At 53.9% G+C, this 17589-nt stretch overlaps 1 protein-coding gene across 1 annotated transcript; it reads right to left on the bottom strand.

The window, feature by feature from the left end:
• Positions 1-196: 196 nt before the first annotated feature.
• PRKACA (protein kinase cAMP-activated catalytic subunit alpha) lies at positions 197-16317 on the bottom strand. The gene is made up of 10 exons (XM_016162150.2): positions 16077-16317; positions 8469-8530; positions 7902-8030; positions 6351-6449; positions 5312-5394; positions 4340-4466; positions 4154-4249; positions 3930-4052; positions 2109-2273; positions 197-1695 (listed from the first exon to the last, which is right to left on the bottom strand). The coding sequence occupies exons 1-10, from the start codon at positions 16120-16122 to the stop codon at positions 1570-1572; spliced, it is 1056 nt and encodes a 351-aa protein (XP_016017636.1). The 5' UTR covers positions 16123-16317; the 3' UTR covers positions 197-1569.
• Positions 16318-17589: the final 1272 nt, after the last annotated feature.

Genomic DNA, 17589 nt, shown 5'->3' with positions numbered 1-17589 from the left:
CGCGGTCAAAGGGCAGTTTGGCGCCCCCTTCTCCTGCGGGGCGGGGGGCGGGGAGTGGCGGAAGTCAGCTGAACCCGGTTTTACAAGGACTCCAGGCCAGATCCTGATCAGCTTGGATGCTGGGGTGCGAAATTCCCTTTTCAACCCTCTGGGTGTGTGTGTGGGGGGTGACCGAAGTCGGGAACACCAGCGACACTTTTTTTTAAACAAAACTTTATTGGTAATAGTTTTCAAATATGTTTACAACAGCACACTGTTCGAGAGGAAGTCGCGTCCTTCGCAGCACACAGGTTGAATCACCCCCGTGCCCACCCGGGGCCCCACCCCAGGCCTGAGAGCTCCTCCTGGGATAGGGAGAAGTTATATGAGAGGGACAGATTTGGGCTCCCCACGTCTATTAAAAGAGAAAAAGAAGCACAAATTGGGGGAGGGTTGATGGACAGCTGACAGCTAATAGGAGGAGCGCCCAGGATGGGGGGCGGAGATAGTTCGTTCGGTGAATAAAACTGGCAGCCCTTCCCCAGCGACCCTGGCCTTGAACCGGGGCCAGGAGGGGGAGGGGGTCTTTGCCTCCTTTTGCGGGGGATGCCTTCCCAACTGAGCTGAGACGAGGCTGGGCATTAAAATCTAGCTGAGAATAAAATCAAGGAGTTTGGGGGGAGTGCTGCTGGGAGGAAAGACCCTGGGTTTGGGGCTCCCACTCTATCATTTTGGGGGACAGCTCCTCTTTGGCAGGGAGGGGGGCAGCTGCTTTGTCTGGGTCCCAAAGCCCAAGGGTGACAAAAGGTCTGTTGGGGCAGAAGGGAGTAGGCTTCAGTGGCTAAGACCCTTTCAGGCTTGGCAGGGGACCCCAGGGGTGGGGGACAGGGGAGATTAGCAGCTTGGAGGAGAGGTTGGAACCCCAGTTCCTTCATTTATAAGTCAGTCTGCTTCCCAGCCTTGTTAAAATGGATTTGAGGAGGGGGAATGGGAGGGGGCTTTAGGAAGGTGGGAGGGAGGCACTGGTGGAACTTAAATGAGTTTGTAAATAAGATTGTAAATTCCTTTTAAAAAACTCTAGCAAGCAACCCACTGGTATGTATCACTAAAATCTCTCCTTCCCGGGCAGGATTGCTCTGAAGGGAAGGTTGGCCATTCTTTCATTCTCCCTTAGCAGGTGGTGCCTGTGGTTTGGTGGGAGCGGGTGGGGGGGAGCAGGGGGGCGGGGCTGGAGTTAAGTTCTGGCCCCTCTTTCCACACCCTGTCCCTGGATACACTAGTAAGACCTGCTCTGACTAGAACTGAGAACTTATTTAAAATAGGCAGAAGTGGGCTGGGGTGGGGGGGCCATAAGAATGGGAGAAGGCAAAAGCAGTAGGGAGGCAGGAGGGCGAAAGGGGTGAGGGGGAGCAGCTGGTGTTTCTGTCCCTCTGAATATCTGGTCTTACTGCTCCTCCTACCCTGGAGGGTGGGGTGGGTGTGAAATTAGATGCAAGGAACTCTGGGGCCCTCTGGCTGTTCAATCCAACCCTCCCACCCACCCACCCCCACACAAAAAAAGAAAAAACCCTTGGGGGCACAGGCACACCCCTAAAACTCAGAAAACTCCTTGCCACACTTCTCATTGATGGAGACTCGAATCTCTTCCTCCTCATAGTCGTCAAAGTTACTCGTGTCCCCAGGGCCTTTAAACTTTGGTATGAAGGGAGCTTCCACCTGGAGAGGGGTCAAGAACCACCCAGACCTCAGCAGTGAACATAATCCTCATTACAACAATAAATGTGAATGGCCTAACATTCCAGAGATCACTTACTAGGACCCAGGCCTGAGTTTAGCATTAAGATGTGGACTCACCTTAACAACCCAAGAATCTTATAGCCAACTCACCAACTTGGAAATGACTTTCCAGAGTGGGTCATCTCCTGCTCAAGGTCAGAGAATGGCTGAGTGACCCCCACAATCCCATTTCTAGACTTTTATTGCTCTAAACTGCCTCAACTAGATTGGCCCAGAGCCCATGCCTATTTTCAAATTCCTCTTCCCTTTCTCTCCCTCTACTGGCAGCCTACCCTGGCTCTTGGCCTGCCCCCAAAACTCTCTGCGAACCCAGGGAAGGGAGGGGGGCCCACCTTCCTCTGGTAGATGGCGATCCAGTCAGTTGTGGCAAACCACTTGTGGTTCTTGATGTCATTGACCCCATTCTTGAGGTTCCCGAAGCGCTTAGTGAGGTCCACTTGCAGTAGGTTCCGCAGCAGATCCTTCAGGTCAGAGCTGAAGTGAGACGGGAACCGCACCTGGGGGTTTGGGATGCAGGGTCACAGATGTGGGAAACTGGCTTGGAGCTTGAGAACCCCAGAACACTGCCTTCATCATCCGATAGTCCTATGGGGCAGAGGACCCCAAACTTGAGTGTGTGTTGGAATCCCATTAAAACAGCTTATTGGGCCTGTTGGCATTTCTGATTCAGGAGGTTTGGGCTGGGGCCTGAGAGTCTGCATTTCTCGCTAGTTCCCTGGCCATGCTGATAGTGCTGAAAGAGGGACTACATAGAGAGCTGCTCCTCTAAGGTAAATGCTGTGATGGTTCCCATTTTAGAGAAGAGATAAATGAGGTTTGTAAGGGTTAAATAGCTTGCCCAACGTCACACAGAGTGGGACAGGATGGCTCCATTTTGGGTCTCCTGGACTCTAGAAGTTGCATTTTTAGCCACTGCTTCCTAAGGTGGCTCTGCTGGGATCCGGGGACTTTGGAAATATCCACACTTATGAGAGAAACAATTGTTTTTCTATCTCTCTCTGCATAGCTAAGCCTCTTCCATTCCTTAAGGCTCAGTTCAAAATCTTCCAGAACTTTCCCCAAATGCTGTAAGCCCACAGCCTTTTAGGCAACTAGTCACTAGATTTACAGCTACAAGAATGGACTGCTCTGCCTCTTACATGCTGTGTGACCTTGGCCACGGCCTTTAACCTCTCTGGGCCTGTGCCTGCCTCTCTAGCATGGGGCAGATATCCCAGGGTTGCACGAGGGAGATAAAACCGCTGAGGGTGTGTGGGAACTGTGAAATGCTACAAAGAAGGGAGTCAGGCTCTTCTCATTCCTCACAGAACCTTCTATGACTTTTTCTTTGTTTCCCACTCTGGGCCATTCTCTTGGCAATTTCTATTCTGCCTAGTGGCAGACACCTCACCTTTTCCTTTTTCGTGACCCTACTTTGCAATTGGTGATTTCTCTCAACCTCCCTGAGAGGCAAGTGGCTGGTTCCCCAGTTCTCAGATGGGTAAGATGAGGCTCAGATGGGGAAGGCACTTGCCCAAGGTTTCAAAGCCAACGGGTGACATGGCTGGGACCTATTCCCACCATTTCCTGGACCGGGTGGAGGGATGGTTGGGTCCTCTCAGCCAGATGGGTGAGCGGAGGACAGAAGGGTCTCTTGGACCAGACATGTCCCCTTTCTGTGCCTCAGCTTCCTCAGTCCCTCAGAGTGCTGGATAGGATGGAGGGGGTGCAGTGGGGTAGTGGGTGCTTAGCACACTCAGCGAACACCCATTACTTGTACCCACCAAGTTAGGAAGTGTACATTTGGGAAAGGGGGTGTGGGCCATGCACCCCAAATGATTGCCAGTGGGGTCTGGGAACCAAACACATTTACTTTTCTGTTGCAAAATTTGTGAAAACTCATGTTCAGGGGGATGAGTAGGGGAGAGAAGAGCCTCATGTTGGGCACGGCGGGAGTGCAGGTGAGACTTGGGCTTTTGGAAGCTTTCAGGAGGTTGGCACTGTGGGTCCAGGATTAGCCAGGGAGGTTGTGTGATGTATTGGCCTTGGTCGGCATGGGCAGTGCATCTGGCTTCACCTCCTAGCCTGACTTAATGAACTTTCAGATTGTTTGGACAATGACAGTGAGTGAGGAAGGGTCTGTCTCAGGCGGAGCCCTTGCATCTGGGCCTCACCTTCCCAGAGACAATCTTCTCATAGATCTGGATGGGCTGGTCAGCAAAGAAGGGTGGGTAGCCGGCTGCCATCTCGTAGATGAGAACCCCCAAGGCCCACCAGTCCACAGCCTTGTTGTAGCCCTGGAGTGAGAAAGGGGTGAGGGGTGAGGGGAGAAAGGGGAGGAGGGGGCTGTGCGTGGAGCAGGCCTCAGGGGCAGTGGGAAGGTTGGGGAGGTGCCTACTTTGCTCAGGATGATCTCAGGGGCCAGGTACTCAGGGGTCCCACACAAGGTCCAGGTGCGGCCTTTCACACGCTTGGCAAAACCAAAGTCTGTCACCTGTGGGCACAAGAGCAGGGTTGGCAGGGAGGGAGGGACGGTCTAGGCCATGGCCACCTGGGGCTACCTCTCGCCGGGCCTGGCGGGCACCTGAATGTAGCCCTGCTGGTCGATGAGGAGGTTCTCCGGCTTCAGGTCCCGGTAGATGAGATCAAGGGAGTGCAGGTACTCGAAGGTCAGGACGATCTGGGCGGCGTAGAAGCGGGCATGGGGCTCGCTGGCAGGGACAAGTGGAGAGGGGATGGGTGAGGGTGGGTGGCCACATCCAGCAGGCCCCGCCCATCCCCAAATGGTTCAGCAGGTGGGCCTACGGAGCTGCCTCCAGCCCAGCTATCCAAAATGCATAAAAAGAGCAGCCTTATTCATATAGAGCTCCAAACTGGAAAGAGCCCAGATGTCCATCAACAGAAATGGCGTCACAGATTGTGACAGATTCACACAATGCAATCCTACCCAACACTGCCACCAGGACAAATGATGGATATGCTCAAAACTGTGGCTCGATCTCAAAATGATTATGTGAAGCAAAAGAAGAAAGGGACAAAAAAAAAAATATGAACTGTGTGATGCCATTTATATCAAGTCAAACCCAGACCAAACACATTCTATGGTGTTTGAAGCCAGAAGGAACAATTGCCTTTGTCGGGGCAGTGATCTGCCAAGTAAGGCATTCGTGGGAATTTTCTGGGGTGATGAAATGCTCAATATGGTGTTTTGGGTGGTGGTTCCACAAAAGTATGCAACTGTCAAAACTCATGGAACAGAACATTGAAGACCTGTGCATTTTATTGTATGTAAAGTGCATAGCTATATGAATAAACAAAATAAAACAATAGCATAAATTTAAAAGCTGCATAAAATTGCCAACTTAAATGGCAACACCTAAGTCACCATGTTTGTTTTGTTTTGTGGTGGTTGAAAAACAGCAGATTCCTCACCTCAGGGAGAACGAGAACCCACAGGGACCTGGAGAGGCCACCTCCACTTCCCCAGATGGCTTGGCTGTGTGACGCCGCCTGTGGACTCCCCCAGGCCCGGTGTGGCTGGGTGTGGTCCACTCACCTGAACCTTCCGATCCGCCGCAGGTGTGAGAACATTTCTCCGCCGGGCACATACTCCATGATCATGTATAAATTTGAGTTGTCCTGTGGGGAGCAGTAGCTGATCAGGGCCCTGCTCCCCAAGCCCTGGGCCCAAACCGAAGGCCTAGTGAGCTCACCCAGAACGTATCAGAAATATGGTGAACATATCAACATAGGCTCCTACATAAAGCATGTGCCAAGGACTAGGTGCTGTGTTCACTGAACTACCTACCTGTCTCTTTTGCTTTTGCTCATGAGGGAGAAGGGAGAGCCACCACTCTCCTTATGGGAGTGAAAGGAAGGGCTGGCTAGAGGTGCCTGGGCTGCAGAGGAGACTCCACAGCAGCTCACGTCTGTGACTGTCCTGAGCAAGGGTCTTGGGCCAGTTTTCTCATATGTAAAATGGGACCAGGATAGGCTACAGAATTTGTGGGGGGCCCCCAACATAAAAATGTGAGGCCCTTTGCTAAAAAAAAGTGATTACAAATTTCAAGACAGCAGTAGTAGAGCATGACACCAAGTGTGGGCCCTTGTGACTGCATGGGTGGCACATCCCAACTTTCAAAGTCCCGGCTTAGGACAGCACCCAAAAATCTCACACAGGGTGCTTATAATGTGCTCAGAACTGTCAATGGCAACCCCATCACGTGGAGACTGTTATAATCCCCATTTTACATATGAGGAAAATGAGCCTCAGGGCAGTGAAGTCCCTCGTCAGCGTCACAGAGGCAGGTAGTGTAGAGCTTGGATTGAAACCCAGGCCATGTGTCAGGTTCTTATAAATGGAGCAGTGATTTTGAGGGATGTCATCCAGGTTGAGTGTCTCACCTGCCCAAGATTATCAGCTTAGACCCAGGAATTGAACTTCAGTGTACTAAGAGTCCCAGACTGATACCTGCCCCCGCCAACAACCAACACCATCAGTGGGTGGGCCTCCCAGGGCAGCCACTGGCTGTCCTTAGCCCCCAGGTGTGGTTTCCTCCTCTGCCCCCTTTCTTCCCCGACGGCTGGGCCCCCACCTTGAAGGAGAACTCGAGTCTAACGAGGAACGGAAAGTTGACTGCCTGCAGGATGCGCTTCTCATTCAGGGTGTGCTCGATCTGTTTCAGCTTTACCACCTGCGGGCCAGGAGGTGGATGGAGAGGAGGTGGGGATGTGAGAAGGCTCTCTCACCACCACCCCCACCGCCGAAGTAGGGGTGCCAGGGCTGAGCTGGTTCCTATGAGTATTTGGAACCTGTGGAGCTGAGGCAAAACAGAAGGCTGAGACTGCCTGCCCACATGTGTAGTGCAGGGCAAGAACACATGTCACCAGGCCTCTCAGCCCAGAGGGGTCAGAGCCTTGGTGGGAGAAGCTCTGTGGGTGGCCAGATGAGGCATCTGGCAAAGTCTGGGGAGCAGGGGTAGTTAGTTAGAGAAGGCTTCCTGGAGGAAGAAGCAGCAGAGCTAAAAATGAAAACATAAGCAGGAGTAATACCAAGAAGTGGAGGGCTTACAAATACCTTCTCTGTACCTAGAGCACCACCACACCCATCTGAACCCTAGGCTAATTCCAACTCAGCCCTCAGCTGTCCCCAGCAGGCACCTTGAGCATAGTAATAGAAGCCTTGAGGGGTATGCACCGAGCATGCCAGTTTGGAGCCTGGAGAAGGGAAGTGACTTGCCCACAGTCACAGACAGCTAGTCAATGGTTGGTTGGTGTGTCTCAGGCAGGCAGTTTGGCCCCTCAGTCAGCTCTGAACCCTTGTGCTGGGGCCTTTTCCACTTTGCTCACAGCTGTATCCTTTGGGTCTATACCTGCACTACCCAGTACCATCCATACTAGCCATATATGGCTGCTGAGCACTTGAAACATGGTTGGTTGATTGGGGAATCAAATTTAAAATTTTAAATATCTAAAGTGAAAATTGAAAGTTACTGGATAACTTTAGAGCCTATCTGGAATAACATGGGCTATGCAAATCTGCTCTTTCAACTCCTCTACTTTTTCTTGTCTTTAGAGTGAAAATTTAACATCAGAAAGCAGACGTAAGTGTAAAATGTACACTGGATTTCAAAGACTTGGTATGGGAAAAAAGAATATACAATGTCTCATTAATGATCTTTTACGTTAGTTAAATGTGTATTGAAACGATAATATTGAAGATATACTGGCTTAATTATAACGTAATGTTAAAATGCATTCTGCCTGCTTCTTTTTTAATGGGGACTCTAGAAAATTTAAAATCATACATGGCTTGTGTGACATTTCTACTGGACAGCATTGCTCTAGAGCAGTCAGTGCCCAGCATTAGCATGGTGTCAAATATTTATGGAGTAAGCAGTCGCATGTAAACACTACCTCCCCCAGGAAGACCTCCGGCTTTCTTAATGTAAGATAGGTGTCCGACTCCGTGCCCAGTGCCTGGATTCCCCTTGGTGGCTGGCCTGGAGGGAAAGGTCATGAAAGCAGCATGATGCCCTTCTGGCCCTCAAGTCCGGCACATGATGGGGGCTCAGGAAGTAGTTGGTGAGTGGATGGGCAGGAAGAGCAGCAGGTGGCACTGGGCTGCTAGGCAGAGCCGAGCTCACCTTCTGTTTGTCCAGGATCTTCATGGCGAAGTGGTTCCCGGTCTCCTTGTGTTTCACCAGCATCACTCGCCCGAAGGAGCCTGTGCCGAGGGTCTTGATTCGTTCAAACTGATCCAAATGGGCTGTATTCTGTGGGCAGAGGGGTTGGGAGGTTCAGGGACCCCCTTCCCTGGGGCCTGCTGGGATGAGGTCTGGGGCATTCCCTCTTCCACCAGCAGAGGGGGCCCTAAGGTGCAGGGGGAATAATAGGGTAAGAACAGGGGGTGGAAAAACAGGATGGTGGCGGGCACAATCCTTGAGGTGGATGGCAGGGGTCAGATCTTGCCCTGGCCTAGAGTCCAAGAGGTGCTGGCACCTGTGTAGGGGGCAGGGACCACCAGTTGGAAGGAGGTGGTAGGGTAGGGAAGCCTGGCAGTGGATGATCAGATGCCTTAGCCCAGGAACCCTCATGGGCATCTAGGTACCCTCCACAGGGCCCTAAAATCCTAGCCATGTCATAGGGATGCGGCTGAGAAACTGGGGGCCATCAGCTCACCCCTCTAGGGCTCTGCACATGGTGGGGCTTACCTGAGCAGGATTTTCCCATTTTTTAAGAAAATCTTCTTTGGCTTTGGCTAAGAACTCTTTCACTGGAAGAAAGAGAGGGGAGAGTTAGATGGAGACCCTGTCTCATTGGGGTGGGCCCAGAGTATTACTGGGGAGATGCCCATGTATAGAAAGTGAGGTGCAACTGTCTCAACCCAGAGCCTGACCTTTTTTTCCCAGGGCCTTTGGGGGCTTTGGCTGAGTCTGAGGGCAGCTTGGGGGGCTTTGATCTGGGCTGCGCACTGGGCCCCTTTTTCTATAGAGAGATGGGATCCAGTCTCTGATCTCTCCAAAATGGGATGCAGGGTGACTTGGGGGTCACTCTCAGGGGGACATAGGGCAGCACCCAGGCCAGCCCACCCCCACTTGCCCCAGTTCTGACCGACATTCCACGGCCAGGGAGGACGCCAGCTGAGGTATTTATAGCTTCAGGATTTGGCTGTTCCTCAGGCCCCTTCTCTGGGGAGGCCGGGCCAGGGTGGAGGCCTCTGGGGCTCGGGTAGCAGGTGCCCTTGGGGGGCTCAGCTGTTGCCTTGGCCCCCATCTGGCTTTGTTCCTGCCTTTGCCAATCCAGGGGCCCTGGTTCCAGAGCCGGTTCAAGGGAGTCCTCGCCTGATGCCCGCACCCCAGGAGCCCCTCAGTACCCCAAGGAGAATATTACCATCCAGCTACTATTGAGGACTTCCTGGTGGGTAGACCCTGGGCCTGTTCGTTCAGTTCACTGGCCAACCTTCTTTTTATCCATTCTCCCCACTTAACATCCTAGGAAACTGAGGCTTGAAAAGAGTTTCTCCCCAGTGCCAAGAGACAGTCCTGCAAAGCAGTTATAGGCCAGGACTCTGGGACTGAGACCAAGCTCAGATCCTAGCCAGGTCCCTGATGAGGTGTGTGACCTTAGGCAACTGACTTCACTTTTCTGGGTCTCAGTTTTCCTCATCTATAAAATGGGGATGATAAAAGTAATGACCTGGCAGTGTAGTTGTGAGGACTAAATGAGTTAATCTTGGCAAAAGGGGTTCGACAAGTGGCCTGCATAAAGTTCGTGCTGTATAAATGTCAGCTGTTAATTTTGCTTTCAAGTATTTTAAAAATTGAAATATAAAATACAGGAGGTACGTTGAGTGCTCAAATCTTAAATGTGTGGCCTGACAGATTTTTACATTGTGGACCTGTCCTTATCACCATCCCCCAGGGCCAGGCACTGTCGTTCAGGGACCCTGCCTGTGTGCCAGCCGTGTGACAAATGCTTTCTATGCTTAATTCCTTCCCTGATGGCTTGGAGCTGCTATTAGTCTTATTGTACATAAGAGAAGACTGACCAGGCCTGAGGGTGCCTGCTGGACCTCACTGCTCACAAGATTAACTGCTTTACTTCTGATGGGTCACAGCGCACTAGGGTGGCCCACAGAGCTGTCCTGGACCCCCTGATGTTCTTGGATGGCTGCTACCCGGAGAGATCCTGTACACTTGTACTTTGACCTTGCCTGCCATCTGCCTGCCCCACTCATATGCAATAGCAGGAGTCCCACATGGCTTTTGGGTAATCACCATTTCCCCATTGCCCCCAAGGATTTCCCTTAGTGTTCAGACAAAAGAGCCTTCCATGAAGCTACAAGAGTGGCAGATGTAGGAAAGACCATTGATCAGGAAAGCCCTCCAAAGAGTGACCGGGCAGAAAATGAGGAGTCAAGGAATGGCCAGGAGTCCTAGGCTGCTGTCTGGCTGGGTCACCAACTGTCTGAGAAGACTCTCCGAGTCTGGGGACAGCATCACATCCAATGCTTTCAGTAGCAGAATATTTTTTGATATATACCACCTTCCTTGGACACTTCCAAATGTATAAACTGAATTCTTGATGAAGGTGGGACAGAGGGTACCCTCTTGGGACTCTACCTTCACCCACTCAGGGAGACAGGGAGGACTAGGCTTGTGAGGAATCCAGAATGACTGGTCCTGCTTCCCCTTTTGCTCTCAGCCGTCCTTGAGAACTGCCATGTCCTGCTTTTCCCTACTCCGTGAGCCTTTGCTTCTCTCTGGCTATCTGCGGGTACCCCGCTGAGAGGATCCACAGGGTGCCTTGGTCCTATCACAGGAGAAGGCCTCAGGCTACATCCCCTCTGGTATCACTGATTTACTGGATTTGGAGATGGGGCATGGGAATAGGCAGCGCCAAGAGGAACAGGGAGATAGAGGGATAATGATGGGGGACCCCAGCCAGGAGCCCCCATACTCACCTCTGCTTCCTGCCTCTTCCAGCAGAGGGTGCAATAGGGGATGGAGTGGGATGGGGTGATCTGAGGCCCATCTGCCCCTGGCCCGGGAGGCTCAGGGTGCTGGCTGTGGCTTAGGTGCCCAGAGGGCATGGCGCAGGTAGCTCAGGAAACGGACAGTCAGGTGGGCCCAGAGGAGCAGCTGCAGCCACAGCTGGAAGGTAGTCTCCAAGTCCCCACCCTGGCCACTGCCTGACCCCAGATCCATGCCAGGCTACCTTGGGCTCTCCCTGGAACCTTCCCTTTGCAAGGGAACCGGGAATATGCAGAGCCTCTGAGCTGGCTTTCCTCGGGAGGGCCTCGGGGGACCCTGGAGGAGGAGCTGGTTGCCAGGGAAGCATTTAAAGGTACCTAACCCGGCTGGCCAAGGTTTGCAAAGGCCCTCCTTGGCAGGAGGTGGTGGGAAGATTATCCTGAGGGTGTCCCTCCTGGCTGGCCTGCCTGTCTAGGGGGCAGGGTGCTAAAGCTAACTTCCCATTCCAGGGACTTCACTGCTCCCAGAATACCAGGCTATGACTTCCCCAGTGGGTGCTGGACTACCCAAAGGATGGTACTCGACGTGCCCTGGGCAGTGCCCACTAGGCAGAGGGGAAAGAGTTAAGGCTTAGGCCCAAGCAGCAGCCAGGGACTCCCTGGAGGCTAAAGAGGCCCCAGAGTTCCATTAATTAGCAGAAAGAGCAGCTGGAGAGAAAGGCATGGGGGGGGGGCAGGATTGAGAGCCACCCTATCTCCTCCCCTGAGTCTACTTTGAACTGGGAGCCCCTGAATCCTGCTACCACAAGAGAGAAATGGGTATATATGGCTTTCTCTTGCTCCTATGCGGGGGCAGAGAGGGGAATGGCATCCTGGGATGTCCTTGGCCTCTGTCAAACCTTGCCCTGTGCTTGGCTCTGCTCTGGGCCATGAAAGTCCAAACCGGAAACGAAAGGCTAAACCCAGGGGTGGGGGAGGGGGAAGCTGCCTTGACCATCTTCCTCCTTCTTTCCAGATCCCAAAAGAAGTGGAGGGTCAGTGGCAGCTTCTCCCACAGCGCCTGGCACCAGCGGCCCTTCTGACAACAGGAAGTGGCAAAGAAGGGAAACCCAGCCAGCTGCTGGCTTGTGAAATCTGCAGCCCTGCCCATATCTTCCACAGGGGGAATGCCAAGCTCCACTCTCGTCCAAATTCGATTTGAACTCACAGAGAGAACCCAGAACCCCTTGAAAAGCCAGGGCCATGGCAGGAGGCAGGAGCCCAGCCTCAACCCCCAGACAATAATCTCAGTACCTTTGCCCTCTGAAACTTGGTTGTCCCAAGAATTCTGGGGCAGAGATACCCAGCCTGGACTAGACCCCCTATTCTAGGCTGGCTGATTCATCCAGTCTGGCTTGGATTCTTTGCTCTGCTGGAACATCCTCCAGTTTGAGCTGGACCCCAACTCTGCACCAGACCAATCCTTATTCTGAATTGAACCCCTGTTCTGGACTGGGTGATCCTCCAGTTTGAGCTGGACCCCAAAACTGCACCAGACCAATCCCCATTCTGAATTGAACCCCTGTTCTGGACTGGGTGATCTCCCAGTCTGAGCTGGACACCAATACTGGGCTGGACCACTCTCCAGTCTGAAGGATTCCCATGGTGTATTAGACAATCTGACCTGGACCCTATCACTGAATTGGACAACACCCTTTCTGAGCTGAACCCCAACACTGGGCTGGACTATCTGACCTCCCTGCTCTGAGCTGGACCCGACTCTGAGTGGACCATATCCCTTGTCTGAACTGGGCCACCCATCTTCTCCAGCTCTTCCCCAGGCCCCCAGCCCAGGGTTATAAGAGAGGGGTTTCCAGGACCAGCCAGAAGCCCACAACCTTTTCTTCTCCACCTGCTCCCCAAACCCTACAGCAGCCCCTCCCTGAATAGAGGGGCAGAGTGTGCCTGTGGAGTTGCTATAGCAACAGGGCTCAGCCTCACCGTCGTTGGGGTTGGAAGCCATCACTCAGTCTTCCACCCAGGGCACTAGGACTACGGTGGCTGGGAAGGCTCATGAGACCTGCCACACCAGCTTGGCTGCCCATCGCTAGAACTCGGCCTATAGGGGGAGCCAGGGAGTTGTGGGGATGATGGCAGGAAGAGAAACTGAACTTGTGGGCCAGTGGGTGCAGGGGAGAGACAGATAGGACCTTCAAGCTTCTGTAGGCCTGACTGGGCTAAGGAAAAGCTGCCTTGGCAAGACCCTCTTGAGCACCCATACAACTGCCACTGCGCAGAGGGTATTTGACTCTCTTGGACTTCCATAGGATGTTATAAGGCAATAATTTTTCCCATCCAGGGACCTCTTGGGGGGCACTTCTCACTCTCAGAACCTGGATCTGCTTGACCCTGGGGCCTAGGGGGGATGTCTGGGGGCTCCCTCTCACCAGCCCTGCCCCTTCTCCCGTGGGCCAGCTCCCAGGGGTGCCTTTAGCCAGTGCCAGCCAAGGCCTGAGCCCCACTTGGCTGCCTATCCCAGGGGCCTCTTGGGGCCGCTGCCCTCTCTCAATTTCTCCAGCTTGCTCAGAGCCTGGTGCTAGGTCTTTTTTTCTCTGCCCTCTTAGCATCTTCCCCCAGCCCCTGCCAATGGCTTTGATATCTTTGGGACGGATTTCCCTTGCCCCATGCCAGTTCTACATAGATCCTTGCTCTCTTGTGAGGATGCGATGCTGTCTTGCCCTGTCACCAAACGGCAGTACAGGGGGCTGCAGGATGCCTAACTAAGACTTGGACAATCTCCCTTCCTACCCCAGTAGGGCTGGTGTCTGGCAGATGAAATTCAGGTGCCCCCTGCAGGCTGGCCTGGCTACTGCCCCCACCCCCTGGCCCAGCCCTAGTTACAAGAGGGCAAATTTTGTCTAACACCATCATTTCAGAATCAGCATGCCAAGCACAGAAGGGCTTCCTTCTTTACCCGTTTTCCTTCTCTGAGAGCCCCTGCAAGCCTTTAGAAGTCAAGCTTACTGTGTTTCCCATTATGTGACATGGGTCCCCTTGGCAGGGCATGGAATGATTTTAGGGGTTTCACTTTTCTAGTTACATTGTATTTCATTGTGTAGTAGAAAGAATATAAATGGCATAGCAATCCCATGACTTCATTTGTATTACTGCTTAGAATAGATCAAAGTTTACATCTGAACAAAAGTGAGTCAAAATTTTTATTTTAAATTAAGGAAATATAAGTGAATAGAGTAAAACTCAGGGAGGCAGTGTGACAATGTCTGGGCTGGGAAATCCTGGGGTCCAGGAAGTTGGCTGGTAGGTAGAACTGGATGTGAATCTTGCCTCTGTGATATCTATGTCAAACTCAGAGAGGCCGTTTGGAAAATTCAGAAAACAGTCTGTTATGAAAATCACTCAAGCATATAGATCTATGGAGACCATTTAGCCTGGCACATCCTAGATGCGCAGTAAATGGTGGTCCGTTCCTGAGTGTCCTGCCTGTGCTCTGACTTAGTGGTTCCTTCCAGAGCCTCTGATTTTTTGGAGGGAGTCTTTTCATGCTCTACTGTATGCATATGATATGCCTTAAAGTTTTCATCTCCCCAGCTTTCAACTGAGCAATGCCGTCCTGTAACTAGGGATGGGCCAGGGGGTTGGGGCAGTAGCCAGGCCAGCCTGCAGAGGGCAGCTGCCTGCCTCTACCTTTTACCTCCCAGGCCTCACCTGCTGGAGGCCCAGCTCCTCCCCCTTTGCCTAGTCCCCTCCAAGCTCATGCCCAGACCTTTTTTGGTCACTACCCACCTGCTCTTCTGTCATCAAGCGCTCAGCTACAGGCACTTGCTTCCCTGTCCCCCGCCCATCGGTGACATGTCAGGCCTCCCCATGGCTGCTCAGCGACTCTGAGTTCCATCATTTCAGAATCTATCTGGGAATAAAGTTCCCTAGATTTCATGCCTAGGTCTTCCTGGGAGAGGGCATCCAGGGAAGTCAGATGCTGGGGTTTGAGACCAGTAACTGGAAATTGCATATTTGGGTATGGCCTCCCTTTTCACCTCTATTTCTGTGAAGGGGATCCTAGTTGAGGTCCAGCTTTAGGCTTGGAATGATGACAATTTAAGAGCTGGAGGAATTAAGGAAGGGGCTTGAGGCCATTTCTGAAGGCATTTCCAGATATAGAATCTCTCTGGCTGGTGGGAAAAGGCTGACATAATTCGGGGAATGAGGGGCAACAGGACTCTTTCTGCCTGGGGATGATCAGAATCTGTCCCTTGGCAAACAAGTCCTTAGATGTCACCCACTATTCTCTGACTGCCATATCCCAAATCCCTTTTCTCACCATCCTGGCTCAAGCTGAATGAGCCTTGTTAAACCCAGACACTTTTCGTCTCCCACTTTTCATCCTGAGCCAGAAGTGGTTGAAGAATCCCAGGGGAATGGGTGAATGACGGAGCCTCAGTTATGAAGCAACCATTTATTTTGAGGGACCTCCAAGGAGCCTAGAGCTCACTGCAGGAAATAGGTAGGGGCTCTGCTGCCACCTCCCAACCCCAACCTGAGCAGGAGAATGCAATGAACCAAGCAAGACCAGCTCAAACTTGGCTTTCCATGCACTGAATCAGTTCTCTAGGTTCATAAACAGTCTGCTACCCCAGCTAGAGACAGATGCTTGTTTGGAGGAGGGAACACAAGCAGAAGAGCAGAGTGGCAGAGAGTGACAGGAGAGAGGGGCAGAGGGACCCAGAAAGATCCTGTCCCCCATGCCAAGTGACACAGAAGGGAAAACAATGCTGGAGCTCTGGGAAAACCTAAAGGCGACGGAGTAGGTTTAGAGGGAGTCTGTGGTAAGGTGAAAAGGGGAAGGGCAGGAGAAAGATGGTGGGGGTCTATCGGGGAGAAGGGGTGTGGTCCAAGTGGCCAAGGTCCCTGCGGAGAGGAGGCAGACCCCACAGTACTCCCAAAGACTGGCAGAAGCCTGGGTCGGGGTCTGGCGGTGGGTCCCATCTATGGGAGAGGAGAATGAGGAAGCGAGGGGATTAGAATCTGAGGAGAGGGTCCAGGAAAGGAGGGAGTGGGATGGTGACGGGGCCCCAAGTGGGGCCCCAGTGGTCATACGTGCCATGGTTGGCAGTGACAGCTGGGTGGGGGAGCACAGTCTTTGAAGTGGGGGGCGGCCTTTGGCAAGGGAGCCCCTAAACAGAATCTTCTCAGGGCTCTTGGCCTCAGCCTCGGGCAGGCAGGGGAAAGGGGGTGCTGGGGGGTAAGCAGAGAGAAATGGGGGGGCGCGTGGGGGAGGGGCCAGGCGGTGATGGACAGGGCGGGGGCTGGCAGCGTGGGGCCGGGATCCGGTCATGGCTCGAGCACTCACCGCTCTCTTGCTCGCTGCCCTTCTTGGCGGCGGCGGCGTTGCCCATCGCGGCGGCCGGGGCCGGGGCCGGTCCCGGAGCTGCGGCGCGGCGGGTGCGGGCGGCGGCCGGCGGCCCCCGAGCGCGCTGGGCGGCGGCGGCGGCACCGGCCCCTCGGGTTGCTGCGCTGGCTGCGGCGCCGCGACCCCCGCCAAGCCCCTGCTTCCCGCGTCTCTCCGCGCCCGCCCGCCCGGGAACCTCAGCCCAAGTCCCTGCTGCTGCCCGTGACGCTCCCGCAGCCGGTGCTCATTGGCTCAGGGCGCCGTGACTGACGGCACCGCGCTGCTGCCCATTGGCCCTCCGCGACCCTCCCGCGCTGCTATAGGATCTTGGCCCGGTGACGCGCGCCGCGGACGCCCGGCCACTCGCGCGTTCGCGAGGAGCCTGATTGGCTGAGGGTCGCGACAGGGCCCAACAAGACCACCAATTGGCCAACGCGCGCAGTCCGGCCAGCCCCATCACAACGTTCCGTGTCAATCCCGGGGTGAGAGGGCGGGACAGAGGCGCTGCTTGCTGTATGGGCCGGCCGGGCGGGGCGGCTGAGGCTGGCGGTCGGCAGCACAGCGCTCCGAGGTCCAGGAGGCGGTCCAGGCGAGCGCTAGTCCGTCCGACCCTATGCACGCCGCAGTCCCCCGCCCCCCGTTTAGTGCGGTAGCGGCCGCTGGCCAGTCAAGGTTGGCGGCGCGGACCCCCGCCCTCCCCCACTGCCCCTCTGCGCGCAGCCGCTGTCCACCTGCTAGTGGGGGAGGGGCACGGTAGAACCACGGGTCAGAGGTCGCCGGGCCGCCAGCCGTCGTCATTCATAAGGCCTGGCACAGGACAGTAGCTGCGGGCTCGGGGGCGGGGGAGTGGGTGGGAATGGGACTCCTGGGTCTCCCTCAGCAACAGCCCAAACTTCAGGAGGATACTGGGCCTCAGGAGCAAGGGGACGTTGGGAAGAGAGGGTCAGTGTCTATCCCTTTGCTGGGCACCCACGCTGGGATCGTACCAGTAGTAAGAGCAGGCACTTGTCAAATGCATTACTTCTCACAACAGCCCTATCTCGCGGGTGTTATTATCACTCCCATTTTTCAGATGAGGAATCTGGGGCACAGTCAGGGCTGAGGACTCCCTGTCTTGGCAATACAGAGGGAACCTGCCCACGCGAGGCAGAGAAGTATCAAGATGCCCCTGCCTTCAGGGTGCCCTTTTTATACACACACAGCCCGAGGGCAGTCAGTGTTTCCCACTGTCAAACTACCGACATTTGAGGCCTGACCATGATCATTCTTTGCTGGAGTTGTCTTGTGCACTATTGCATATCCCCTTTAGTAGCACCCCAAGTCTCACTACCCACTGGATGACAGTAGAATCTTCATCTGATGTGACAACCAAAACCATGTCCAGACATTGTTAAATGTGCCCCGGGGGAAGGAGGGCCAAAACTGCCTTCAGTTGAGAACCACTGAAGCAGAAGAAAGCCCAAACCCAAGGTGC

Source organism: Rousettus aegyptiacus, unplaced genomic scaffold, assembly GCF_014176215.1.
Source record: "Rousettus aegyptiacus isolate mRouAeg1 unplaced genomic scaffold, mRouAeg1.p scaffold_m13_p_16, whole genome shotgun sequence".
NCBI classification, from domain to species: Eukaryota; Metazoa; Chordata; class Mammalia; order Chiroptera; family Pteropodidae; genus Rousettus; species Rousettus aegyptiacus.
This window is presented reverse-complemented; position numbering and strand designations above follow the sequence as displayed.